This window comes from Leptosomus discolor, chromosome 6, assembly GCF_034619465.1.
Source record: "Leptosomus discolor isolate bLepDis1 chromosome 6, bLepDis1.hap2, whole genome shotgun sequence".
Taxonomy (NCBI): domain Eukaryota; kingdom Metazoa; phylum Chordata; class Aves; order Leptosomiformes; family Leptosomidae; genus Leptosomus; species Leptosomus discolor.
This window is the reverse complement of record NC_141396.1, coordinates 31,402,808-31,416,248: the sequence shown is the minus strand read 5'-3', so window position 1 is coordinate 31,416,248 and position 13,441 is coordinate 31,402,808. Positions and strand designations below refer to the sequence as shown.

General features: G+C 39.6%; 1 protein-coding gene across 4 annotated transcripts in view; it reads left to right on the top strand.

Moving 5' to 3' along the window:
- The window catches only part of LDB3 (LIM domain binding 3), a 120,000-nt gene that overhangs the window by 29,227 nt on the left and 77,332 nt on the right, over positions 1 to 13,441 (top strand). For all 4 annotated transcript variants that reach the window (XM_086466407.1, XM_086466406.1, XM_086466405.1 and 1 more), the window contains exon 2: positions 3,094 to 3,245. In XM_086466407.1, the coding sequence (XP_086322533.1) occupies positions 3,094 to 3,245 (152 nt within the window). The remainder of the gene's footprint in view (positions 1 to 3,093; positions 3,246 to 13,441) is intronic.

Genomic DNA, 13,441 nt, shown 5'->3' with positions numbered 1-13,441 from the left:
ATGGGAATTGGAAAGGTAGAGCTCTATGAAGGAATCCAGACCAGAATTTGTTACCATTATACTTAGACGAAGAGATGACTACAAATCCCTTTCATTTCCTTTTCATATAAAGGAACACTGGCTGGTAAGCTGTGGTTGAGACAGTTTTCTTATCTTTCACAGTATGGTTCTCCTGCAGCTCTTTGCCTCAGAAAGGGTGTTGCAATGGCCATAGCTAGAAATTCATATAAATCACAAAGTTATCTAGGACTTGTTGTTTAACAGATTTTTTCTGATTAATATATTTTTCATTTAGGTAGTGTTTTCTAAAAGTGTGAAGTAGAAAATATCCTGCTAGAGTAAGTGAAATCAGGTCACTAGTTACAACTATCCGCTCCCTCTAAATTTGACTCTAAGTCTAGGACAGTTGTAGTTGCCTGCTGCATCTTTATTTTAACAAATAACATTTAAACTTGGGGCTGTGAAAAGCAGAAATCAGAGAAACTGAGAGGGAAGTCAGTATGTTACAGCTATGTTAAACTAGCCCCAGATCTAGTTGTCTTTATCCTTTGTGTGGAAGCTCTGCTTCTCTGAGGTTATTTTGTTTGAAGCATCACTGGGGAGTGGAAGGAGAGATGTATGTGTTAAGTAAGAATTCCCAAATTAGAGCAGACATTTGACTTTCAGTAACTGGGTTAATGTTCAAAAACTAGTCTTTGTTCTTGATGAGAAAATGGGGGAGTTCCCAGCATGTAGAACCAGCTGTCTGGAGACCAGAAGTATCAGCATCACACAGTTAACATTTTGTGGCAAGAACTTGCATGTTTCACGAGGAGGTAAAAGAAAGTAGTGTCTTGGAAAAGTGATGTGAGAAGGTTACTTGTTAAAAAAAATCTTTATCAAGAAGGCTGAAGCTTTGGTGTCTGCCTGACTAGCAAACAGTTTATGTTAATAGAGAAAAGGGATAAACTGAAAAAGACTGAGGTGTCCTACTTGATGAATTCAGGTCTTACTGACTGATATCTGAGTTTGGCTTTTGTTCGCATTTTGCCTTTTCCTGACCTCTTATTTTATTGCAGATTCTGTTTCTTGACATATTTGGGGGACTAGATCAGTAACTGTACAAGTACATGTGGGTATGCAAATAATCCATATTCATTATAGGCTTCTGGGTTCTGTATACTTTACACAATGCAAGTCAATGAGATGTGTAGAAGCTAATGTTTGTATAATAGGTTAGGAAGACTGTACTTGCAATATGAATCTCTTGTTTCCACTAATCTCCTTCTATGAGGGTGCATTAGACTCCAGAATAAAACTCCATCATTGAAACTTCTACCAAGTATTTCTGCCCCTACTCAATTCCTTACCAGGAAAATACATCAGAGAATGGCACTGCCATCAACTCTGCTTTGCATGAGAACATTGTATCTGTGGCTGTCATTCGTTCAGAAAACATGCAACTCTCATTGCTTTTATGTCTAGTCAGAAGGTATAGAAAGCTGTCTCTTCCAGTCAGATCAGTTCTGAAATGTTATTTACAGTGCCTAATTCCAGAGTAATCTCTGTTATTAAGTAGAGTGTCTGAGTATTCACGGTGCTGTGTTCTAGCATCTTGATATTAGAGCTTGTGTTCTAGCAAATTAGCAACTCCCATTGTAAGGCTACACTGTCAATTAGACTGCCAGACTCAATATTTGAGCATCTTTAATGGGGTGATAAGAAAAGAAGTTTCCTTGCCTTGGAAAAGCAAAACCAAGCAGTCTAGGAAATTGTTTTGGAAGGACTTTTTTTTGAGTATGTACATATTTTTAAGTGTTTTGCGGTCATATTAAGTAAGGCACGTTAAGGAATTTCACTTCACACTTTATGAGAAAGAGTGTTTGGATTTCTGTTGGGTTTTGGTTTCCTTAGGAATTTAACTTCACAGTTGCAGCCTGACTGAATTGACAGGGGAATTTTGGCTCATAAGCAGACACGTCATTCTGTTATGTTCACTATGCTGAAGGAACAGAGTTTTTGATTGCAGCCTTTGTTGTAGTATTTTAGATTATTGTTGAGCTTTCTTAGAAGTGGGGAATGTCAGGAAGTGAGTACCTAAGAATAAGAGCAAAGACCTGTAGCTTATGTCTGTACCCTTTAAGTACTGAGCGCTAAAAGCAGAAGACACCTCTGCTCAATAAAATTTGTCTGGTTGATGGTATGTGAAGGCTCTTCTGTCTTTGTTTGAGTTCCATAATGGAGTCAAGTTTCATAAGTAGCCGTACTGTATCAATGTTATCCAGATGCAAGCTGAGAGGGCTGTGTAAAATTGAGGTCAGGATACCGTCCGTTCGGAGAAGATGGAATTCACAAGACATCTGGAGCTAACAAAATGTAACGCCATAGTGAACAACCAGAATTTCTGAATTGTTGTGTCAGTAGTTGGGTTTGTAGTTGGAGCATTGTAGCTTCTTATTTCTAAAAGTGCCGGTCTGTCTTTGGAGTGTCAGGTCCAACAGGTTGATCAGGTCATCTCAGGTATATAGTAATCTGTCTTGGTAATGGAGCTATAGTTGTATGTAAGTTGTGGGTAAGGTTAAGCAGAATGATTTCTTATAAAGCTCGCTATAAAAGAAGCAAAACATGTCCAAGACCCCTCCCACATGTTTATTTTCTGTACACTCAGTATAATGAATTAATTTGGGAAAAATGGCTTTTAGGAGGAAAAATACAATAAAATCATACAGTAGATAGTGGTTCATTAGTTTTCCGCTTCTGAATAATGTCTCTGTATTCTACTCCAATACAAACAGTGATAATTATCCCCTTGAGGAGGCGATAGTATGTTGTAAGGGAACCACTAGATTGGGCTTAACCCCTCAAAATGGAAGTAATGACAAGTAGATGTTGTCCTGGGCCTTTGCAGAAATGTGAGTTAGCTCTGAGTTTGTTTAATTTCCAGAAATTTTGTTGCTCCACCCATACCATAATAGATACAGCTAGTGTCATATCTGTTACTGTATTTATTGCTGTATCTATTCCTCATTGTAATTCTGGGTGAGTTCTCTATAAGGGTTTTGTGTACAGAATGACTTATCCTGATATGATTTTTTTTTTTCTTTTCCCAAACAGATCACCCCTGGCAGCAAGGCAGCACAGTCACAGATGAACCAAGGGGACCTTGTGGTAGCCATTGATGGAGTCAACACTGACAGCATGACCCATTTAGAGGCCCAGAACAAAATCAAGTCAGCCAGCCACAACTTGAGCCTCACTCTTCAGAAGTACGTTGATATAAGCCAAAGCGTTTGCATTCTAAGGGCATCCTATGAAACTTGTGACTATGGGATATAAGTGTTTTATCTCTGTCTGTTAGATTTACTTGAAGTGTTCATAGCACAGATCTGAGATGGAAAGAAAACAGTCTGCTCTGATTCTTGTAGAAATCAGCATGGGTTCTTACAGAAATCAGTGTGGTTGATATGTTGAGCATATCTGTGTTGAATTTAGCCTGTTGGATACAGGTGTGATCCCATATCTATTCAAGCTTCTGTTAAAAAATAAATCCAACAGTGATGTTTCTTTTGCTTATTCCCATATGGACAAAACACGGTGTTTTGTTGTTAATTTATGAAACAACAATCGTAACAAGTCTTATGAGTGCATGGGAGGAACCTGCCATTCACAGGGTGAATAATCACAGCAGGCTGAGAATTTGTGTTAATGATCCTGGCACCTCTGAGTTCGAAAGTGGCCTCTCTGCATCTGACAGAGTAAAAAAGGTGTAGCCTGAGTGAAGGAAAGGAAGTCAGTAGAAAATGGAGAGGCCAGACTTAGGCCAGACTTTCTCATAGAGATGTGATAAAAATTGTCTTGCCATTAGGAAAGCAGAATCTCTTCACATAACAGGTCTCTTAACTTTTCCTGGTTAATGTTGCTTCCATGGAAACTTGTTCTCAGGTCAGATAACCTTGCATAGAGATTTTCTGTAATAGTTGTGTAATATTTAAAGCTCCATAATTATGTAAGTAAAGTAACTGCTATTTTTGTTGCATTGTGGAGAAGATCATTTTTACATAAGCTAGCCAAAGACTGGTACAGAAGGCAAGTTGTAATGTGGAAGTACAATTTCTAAGACTGTACCAGAAAATGTCATACATGGATGTGCAGTAGAGCTAAGCAGTATCAGGAACAGACTAAGGGAAAAAGATCTTTAGCTGAGGTTTCCAAGACAGAGCAGAGTCCTCTAAAGCAAAATGTATGGCTGAATTTTCCAATGGCTTTGTAACTCACAACTTTGTCTTTAAGTGGGTGTTCTAGATAATGTGTAAAATAAGTATGCAAAGTAGAAAGATGCTAACAAAATTGCAACATATTTGTTAGCTTACTTGAGAACACTAGGTAGACTTATGTATTTCCTGGAAAAGAGTTTAAATTAAAGCTCTTCAGATTTTCAGATGTTCCAGATTTTCTCAGAGAAAAATCTTTGAGATTTTTCTCAAAGGGTGTAGTCTAGCTGTGTCAGTGAATGCAAGGCAGGTAGGGAGATGCAGGGAATAAGTTCTGACATCTTGTATGATGTGCATGTGTGCCTCTAGTGTGCTTAGGCAAGATTTTCAGCCAAAATTCAAGACAGACTAGGAGCCTAAATGGACAGAAATGGGCTTTATATCAGAAGCCAGAAGAAAATAGTCTTCCAAAGTTGTTGAGGGAAGATGAGGCACTATCTTGATGCATGTAGATGAATTCTCATCTAATGGCCCACTCCAGCTTCTTTTTGATCTATTCTAATGAATATTAGTGATACTATGAATATAGAAATGTCTTTTTTAAAAAAGACTTACATTGTTTTGGATTATTTTTGTATTTGAAAGTTAAGGAAAATCCTTTCTGATAATTTATTTTAGAACTTATGTCTGCTTTTCTATTGGATCCTTGTGTTTTTACATTGAGAAAAAATGTTTCTTATTGTGCTTTGGCTTGTTGCACATTTGGAGTTAATTTGCCTGAATATTGGACCTGAAAAGTAGTCCAGTGGCTGCCTCTATGGCCTGGCATTTAAAACTACAAACCGTCACCTCTCCTTCCCCACAGAGGAAGGATTCCCGAATCTGTGGCAAATAAAACCAGATTATCCTAATACATATCACAGGTGCAAGTCACTTAAAACAGTAATTTTAATCAAGTGTTGGCAGAGGTATTTCATGTCACTGTTGTGTTTTTGAACTTGCTGACCTCTAAATTACAACAACAGCAACTCCGATGGCCACATTATTAAAAAAAAAAAAAAAAAAAAAAAGTGTTTTACAGCATCCAGGACAAGTTATTTTATTGTTTAATGATCGAAGTAATTGTTAGTTTTTCTTAAAGTATTTCCAGACTGCTAAAGCTTTATTTATTGTGGTATTTGCCTACATAATTCTAATGGAAGTATCATTATTTATTGCTTTCTTGCTCTTTCTATTGTTTATTTTATTTTTTTAAGGCTTGCCTTGTCTCTTGGTTCCAAAACAGTAGTATGTGATTCAGATAATCAACTTACGTGGATAATGAGCAGCCAAAGTAAGCGGTAAAGGGCTGTGCCACAGACTCAGACATGCTTCCATAGATGTAACGTAGATGAGATAAGATCCATTTTGAAAAGAAGAAAAATGGCGTAAAGTGACATGAAATACTATTAAGCACAAATAGGTCAGACAGCTTCTTTGTTAGCAAGTAAGAGCTTTCACAGATGATGCTTTTGCTCTAAACTCTTACAATTCGTAGTATCTCCTCTTCAGTATGACAGTTGCTTTTTGATGTGAGCTATTAGTTTGCATGGGTGACCCATTCAGCCTCACTAGAGATATTTTGGAAAAGCAAACGACAAAGTCCGAAAAGTAATTTTTTTTTTAATAGTGTGTTGTTTCTTAGATGAGATGGGGCTGTTCAAAAAGTTGTGCTCAGAGGCATTAAACTGGCTTCCACTTTGCAAAATTCAGTATTTATACGAGCTAAAGACTATCAGCATGTGTTCTCAGCCAACTGACGTGTGCATAGAACCCTATTAAAGATCCAGTATCCCAATGTCTTGAACAAAAGGCATCTCCACAGTGTTTGGGAAGTTAGATTAATCTCACCTTGAAAAATCATTTTTCCTAGGCACAAATAGGTTAATTTACCTAAGTACAAAAGGATTGTGGCCGTTTAGTCATCTGTCCAGAATTTAGAACAAATATACTTTTCTTCAACAGAAATAATTTTACAAAGATTGTATTGGTGAGAAGAAGACTAGTTAATGAAAAATATGGGAGCAGTCTCTGGTGATAGTAATTTTCAACCAAGTAAGTACAAAACAGGAGAAAGGCAAAATCTCCTGAGACTTGGTTATCAGGTAAATGGCTGTGCTAAGGAATCATTTTTACTTTTTTAGTCATGGCTCGCAGCAATGAAACTGGAGTGGTGTGCTCTACTACTATGGAAAAACAAAGCTAGTTCCATAAAGATCATAGAGATGGGTACACTCAGTTATCTAATTTGCATAAAAGTTTGGAAACATGGGAAATCCTTTCAAATGGAAAAGGCATATATGTGCATTAGGAATTTGGCTGTTGTGATAGGAAAATCTAAGCCCTAAATTTCAATGATCTTGGACATTTATGCGAAGTAGTCACGTGGCTCTCCAGAATATATTTCAAGGTCATGGAACACCTTACCTGGCAATCTGTGGCTTGGTTTTACTGTTGCAGCACTGGAAGTAGAAGTGAACTTGCTTGTTCTGTAGTCTGTCGGCTATGGAGTGGAAAGTGAAATCTAGATATAAACGCTCTGAGACAGAAAGCTTTTTATTTTTCTAATGGCTCTTGGCTCTTAAGAGCGGTGGCCTTTCCTTTTATTGATCCTGGCTATGGAGTGGAAAGTGAAATCTAGATATAAACGCTCTGAGACAGAAAGCTTTTTATTTTTCTAATGGCTCTTGGCTCTTAAGAGCGGTGGCCTTTCCTTTTATTGATCCTGGCCATGAAGGTTTCATGAGCATTGTTTATAAGCTGACAGTTCAGACAGTGTTTGCTGCTACTCACTTTTATTATCACACCTAAGTTCCCTGTGGGATTTCTCTTTCAGGGTGGGGAACTGGTTATTTTTTATTTGGCTGTCAAGAAAGGCTGTATATGGTGTCATCACTTGTGCAGGACATCAAATTGCAAGACATCAAACGTAGCAGAAGGGAAGCATTAAGAATGCCCATTCATACTTGCCTGCCTAAACAATGACAGTCTGTACTTCTCTGGCTGTATGAACTCAGTTTTTCTTCCAGTACCATCAATCTGCCCTGTTCAAGGTACACTAACATCGCTCTTCAATGAGTGCTTAGTGCACAGTGCTGGCCTGAGTGGAATTCACTGTTTCAGTCAAGCAGATATCCCATTATGGGTTCAGGAGTTTGTGGATGTCAAGTTTTTTTTCTGACAGCTTCCTTCCCTAAACTCCCTGTTAAATTTGTTCTTATCACTTCACCCATGCTATGTTTTCACAGGAAACCACAAAATTAGGATGGAGGTCTCCCCAGCTATGTCAGAGGTTTGATCACGTAGCCAGAACTTGTCTTGTTGCTGGCATGAGCGAAACACTGCATTTTGACTGCTCATTTTCAATGTCTGGCTGCCTAGTTCTCCAGAGTTGAAGTATTTGGACCATTTCTAGAAAAAAAGACCTGTCATCCAGTAGTGTGGAAAGGTATGGGACCTTCCAGACCAGCTCTGCTTCCTTCAGTTAAGAAGACAAAATACGTCTAGGAAGTGAATTATCTTTTGCTGAAGAAGAGAGAGCAGCAGTGAGGGAGAAGGAAAGAAATTTCTTTGGCACTGTGCAGTATTACCCAGTAGAACTCCATGAGGCATGGTAGTATTCAGGCAAACGAGGCTGATATTCTAAAACATTAGATACTTACATTGATGCAGCTTGTTCCTTACGAACCTACATTACTCTAGATGAACCAAGGGGGGGAATGGTTCCTGTTCTGCTAGACAGTGCTATGGAAGGCTATGCTTATACTCTATAATGAGCTCAGTTGTAGTGGAAAAAGACATTGCTTTGCTTTTGATCTTTTTGTGACCTCCTGGAGTTTAGTAATTTTTCAGTATCCGTTTCTAATCAGTTACCTGATCTACGCAGCTGCCCCCAAGCATTTTAGTTGTGGGCCAGTTAAAGTTCATCTTTAACTGCTTGGTTGTCCCATAGATACTGGGCCATAAACATTACTGTCCTACAGTATTCAGTTCACAGGTGAAAAACAAAGTGCATGCAAAATCTATTTTTATTTCGTACAAATGGGTTTCTTTTTTAAATGCAATGCACGAGAGTGCAGTATTATTTGTCAACATGTTTCACTGGAGCATCTACAACATTCATTTGGTCTTAACTCAAGGAATCTGATCAGCCTCGTTGGAAAGGATTCACCAAATGTACTGGCTTAGTTTTGGAAAGTGCTGTAACATGAGCGTGCCTCATTCTGCTGGCACAAACATTCCTGTGACACTCTAAGACTCCTGCCTTGGTGTCACCCTGTGCTGCTGGAGAGGAGCAGCGGAGGCGCAGACTTTCTGTGCCTGGTGTGCATTGACACAGCCTCCCCCACCCAGGGCATGCCAATGATGCTACCGTTCACTTCCAGACAGTCACAATTTTGCTGGAAAATCATGATCTAAATAATCCTTTTCTCTAGTGAAAAGGAACGCGTCAGAGGCAAAGCTATGAGAGACTTAATGTAAATATTTAATAACGTTCCTTTTTTATGCAGCACCGAAAGATGGCTGATCCTGCAGTATTTGTTTCAGGCCTACTATAAATAAAGCATATGGTGACAGCAAACTGCAAGCAAGGGGAATTCAGTGGTTGTTGTAAACTGCTTTCTTTTGTCTGAAGCTGTGAATAGTAACGAATTCTGTGCATGTTTTAGGTCTGCTGATGGGTACATTTTAAATCAGAACCAGATTTAGCCTGCGTTTATGCTCAGAAGAATTAGAAGAGGGTATCTATCCCAGTTTAAGAGTAAATTAAAACTATATAAACAATATAGATGAAAGCATGATCTGAAATAGTGGTACTCAGACTGTTCTGTAGAAACGTTGGAGGAGATGATTAGTAAAAACAAACAGAAAATGAAAATATGGATTTGTAATTTTTTTCCCTTCTTTGAATTGATTCCATTACATTCATCAGACTAATGATGTTTTCATTCAGAGATTGCTTGAATACTAGAGGCAGAATCTGAGCCCATATGAATGTGACTTTTTTTTTTTTTTTTAAAGGCACACTAATGCTAGTGATAATTTGCTAGTGTTCATGTTCGGCATTGTGAATGTATCTCCTGAAATCCATTCTTGGAGTGATTTAAGTTTCTCCTGTTTGTTCCTGCCTTTCTGACTGCAGTCTTAAAACTGTGGAATCTGAATGCCCAGTACCAAATGACTGCTCCTTCGATGAGGCTGCAGCAACTCTTTTAAAAGAACTCTCAGGAGTCCTGCCTGGAGCTCAACAGCTAGCATAGCAGCACTTGGAAGTTTAGGAAACAAGGACCACATCAAGACCGCAGTACAGATCTCTGAATTACTGGATGCAGAAGTGAGATGGTTGTGACCATGTCAGACTGGATTAAGGGTGTGAATGCCTGCCTCCTATCAGAACACTGTTTAACAACTCAGCCTTAAGTGTTGACAAAAATGTGCCATTTGCATTCAATAACTTTTCAGTAGAAATGATGGACTCGTATTTTCAAGTACAGATATGGGCATATTGCCATAGAAATATAGCCTGAAATTAGATGATACTTAAAAAAAATTGAGTATAAAAAGAAAAAAAAATTAAAAATTAAGCTCTGTCCTTTAATCCATTCCCTTGAGTTCTACAGAAATTATATTTAAATATGCCAATATGCTTTTCAGCAGGATTTAAAGGTTAAATTAAGAAAATACTGGCTAAATATCAGAAAGAAATAAATTCAAAGCTGGTGCAATGTTAGGTATTCCACTGGAATAATTATGATCTAGACTGGACCAAGTACTGAGATCTGTGACCACGTGGACAGTCTGTATTGGAGCCCTGCACAATTCACTCAGTGAGCACTTTAGTCTGTAGGTAACTGCAGGTACCTGTACTCAGGAGAGGTATTACAAAATCTCCTTTGGAATGATAAGAAAAGCAGAGTAGTCAAACAGCTGGTTACATGCTTACTGAATTACAATGTGTATAAATTCAAAATTTTAAGCAGAGTAGTAGGAAAGGGAAAGGAACACTAATGGGACATGTGACATGTCATAGAATCATAGAATAGTTTGGTTTGGAAGGGACCTTTAGAGGTCATCTTGTCCAACCCCCCTGCAGTGGGCAGGGACATCTTTAGCTAGAGCAGGTTGCTCAGAGCCTTGTCCAACCTGGCCTTGAATGTTTCCAGAGATGGGGCTTCTACCACCTCTCTGGGCAGCCTGTGCCAGAGTTTCACCACCCTCACCGTAAAAAATTTCTTTCTTATATCTAAATCTGCCCTCTTTTAGTTTAAAACCATTGTTCCTTGTCCTATCGCAACAGGCCCTGATAAAAAGATTGCCCCCATCTTTCTTACAGGCCCCTTTAAGTACTGGAAGGCTGCAATGAGGTCTTCCCGGAGCCTTTTCTTCTCCAGGCTGAACAACCCCAATTCTCTCAGCCTGTCCTCACAGGGAAGGTGCTCCAGCCCCCTGATCACCTTGGTGGCCCTCCTCTGGACCTGCTCCAACAGCTCCATGCTTTCTTGTGCTGGGGGCCCCAGAGCTGGATGCAGCACCGCAGGTGGGGTCTCACCAGAGTGGAGTAGAGGAGGAGAATCACCTCCCTCGATCTGCTGGCCATGCTGCTCTTGATGCAGCCCAGGATGTGGTTGGCATTCTGGGCTGTGAGCACACATTACCGGCTCATGTCCAGCTTTTCATCCACCAGCACCCCCAAGTCCTTCTCAGCAGGGCTGCTCTCAATCCCTTCATCCCTCAGCCTGGATTGATACCGGGGGTTGCCTCAACCCAGGTGCAGGATCTTGCACTTGGTTTTGTTAAACCTCATGAGGTTCACATAGGCCCACTCTCAAGGTCTCTCTGGATGGCCTCCCTTCCCTCAGGTGTGTCAACTGCACCACTCAGCTTGGTGTTGTCTGCAAACTTGTTGAGGATGCACTCAATCCCACCGTCTATGTTGTTGATGATGTTAAACAGCACTGGTCCCAGTATGGACCCCTGAGGGACGCCATTTGTCACTGATCTCCATCTGGACATCGAGCTGTTCACCACTGCCCTCTGGATGCGACTGTCCAACCAATTCCTCATCCAGAGAAAGGTCTACCCATCAAATCCATAGCTTTCCAATGTAGAGAGAAGGGTGTTGTGGGGGATCATGTCAAAGGCCTTAGAGAAGTCCAGATAAATGACATCTGTAGTGACATCTGACATGTGATACTAGTTATTTTGGTTAGACATGTGACTCTAGAACTTTTGAGGGCCCTCTGCCTCCAATAGCCATGGTTTCCTCTCCAAACTTCTGATTATGCTGTGTGCTCAAAGCATTAAAAAAGACGTATCCTACTAGTGACTTAAGGAAGCTACCATGTATTACTGTGAGCTGAGAGATATGGTCCTCCCTTACTCCTTGTGAAGTAGAGGAGAATCCCCTTGCATGCCCAGTTGCCTGTGTATGCAGGTATGAGAAAACAGTAGGATTTGTTAATAGATGTCAGGCTAGCATTTGGACAGGGCTGTGAGTTACTGTCTTTGAGTAGTAACATTTAATGCTGTTAAAATTAATAAGCAGCTTTTTCCATGGAAAATGAAATAAAATATAACTGTTAGTCACTGCAATAAATATAAATCTATTCCTTACATGAGCAGTTTAATTGAGTGTAGTGCTATTTACACTCACTGCATAAAGTGTTCTTGTTAGTTTTAGAAAGAAAGCCTGGAAACTGTGGATATATGCCAAGGCTTTAAAGGGCAATGAAGTTTTCGTTAGAAGATTCTGCTTAGGGATTAGAACTGTTATCAGAGTGCACCTCAGGTTTTTTTCCCCCAAATACCAGTTTAGAGGTGAGATTAAAAATCATCGTTTTATTTGTCTGAGAAATATTCTCTGGATGAGCTAAAGATAATCTCCATGTGAATACTTTCACATATTATATTGCACTCGCCATGGAAAGTTTAAGAATGGGTATCACGGGCATATCTCACTAGAGTCAGTGGGCTGACACAACTTACTAAATACACGTGACAGTTGTAATCTTTCAGACAAACAGTTACTGGTTGCATTCTGCAATGAGGAAGTTGATACATTACCCAATATGTTACGGTAGACAGGAAGGTCACAGTGTATTACGGCTGGGACCTTCCCTTATTGATTATCATTGATTAGTTTAAGCGTGGTCATGTCAAAATGTAAATTACACACTTGAAGCTGATTGGAATGGACGATACAGTATTTTTAAGAAGTGGAATGAGGAATCGTTCAATCAGGTAATATACTAAGGCTTTACTAGATCAATCTCGTAATGTGTTATTTGTGCATGTGAGGTTTGTAGTTTCCTATGGATCTGTTCTACTGAGGTGTTTCTTCTCACCTACCAGACACTATAAAATCTGTCAGGCCTCATTCTTTTTTTCACAAAGTCTTAATCAGTGGTGCCCCATTGTTTCTTACAGCGAGAGCACAGATACACCAAGGTCAGTTTTACCTGGCTTTCTGCAGGGCATCTGCAGGGATTGGCCACCTTCTCATGCCTGTGCTTTCCCTGGCTGGTGTCTGTTACGGCAGGGCAATACTGAGCACTGGGTACAGGCTGGCCCTGTGGTGTTTCTGCATTACTGTTATGACAACTTCAAACAGTATCTGAGTACCTCAAATGGAAAGAATTCTTTTGACAAGTCCTGGCTACCTTTCTTGACTTAGCACTCTGAAGACTTAGAGGTATGTTTCCAATCAAATCTCTCAGATACAGGCATTAATGGAAGGGTCATTGAAGAGTTTTGGCTTGGAAACAGAAAAAGTGAAGGCCTAAATGGGGCGGACTGTAGTTAAGACCTAATTATCCATGTTCGCAACTTTTTCTCTCCCATATATGTCAATTAGAAATGCTCTAAAAGCCATGTGGCACACTGTAGGGTCCACATCTCAAGTAAGAGGAATTACAGGAAAATCAGCTAAGTAAATATGCTTCATTAACAGCTTCAGGAAACTAATTTGTGGTTAGGATGCTCGAAGTATCCTGAGTTAGACTTGTGTTTTTAAAAAATGTTGAGTGGCAGGGGAGAAAATAGACTTAATCTGCATAGTATTAGAGATCTGTTTGGATTTGGATGACACTTGAACTCCTCTAGTTAATAATACAAAGCTTTGTATTATTCTTTTGTGAGTCATCATATCTTTGAAGTTCGGCTGTGATTCCTTGATTCTGGAGCTGATTCTTCAGGGTGATGCTCTCCAGCAG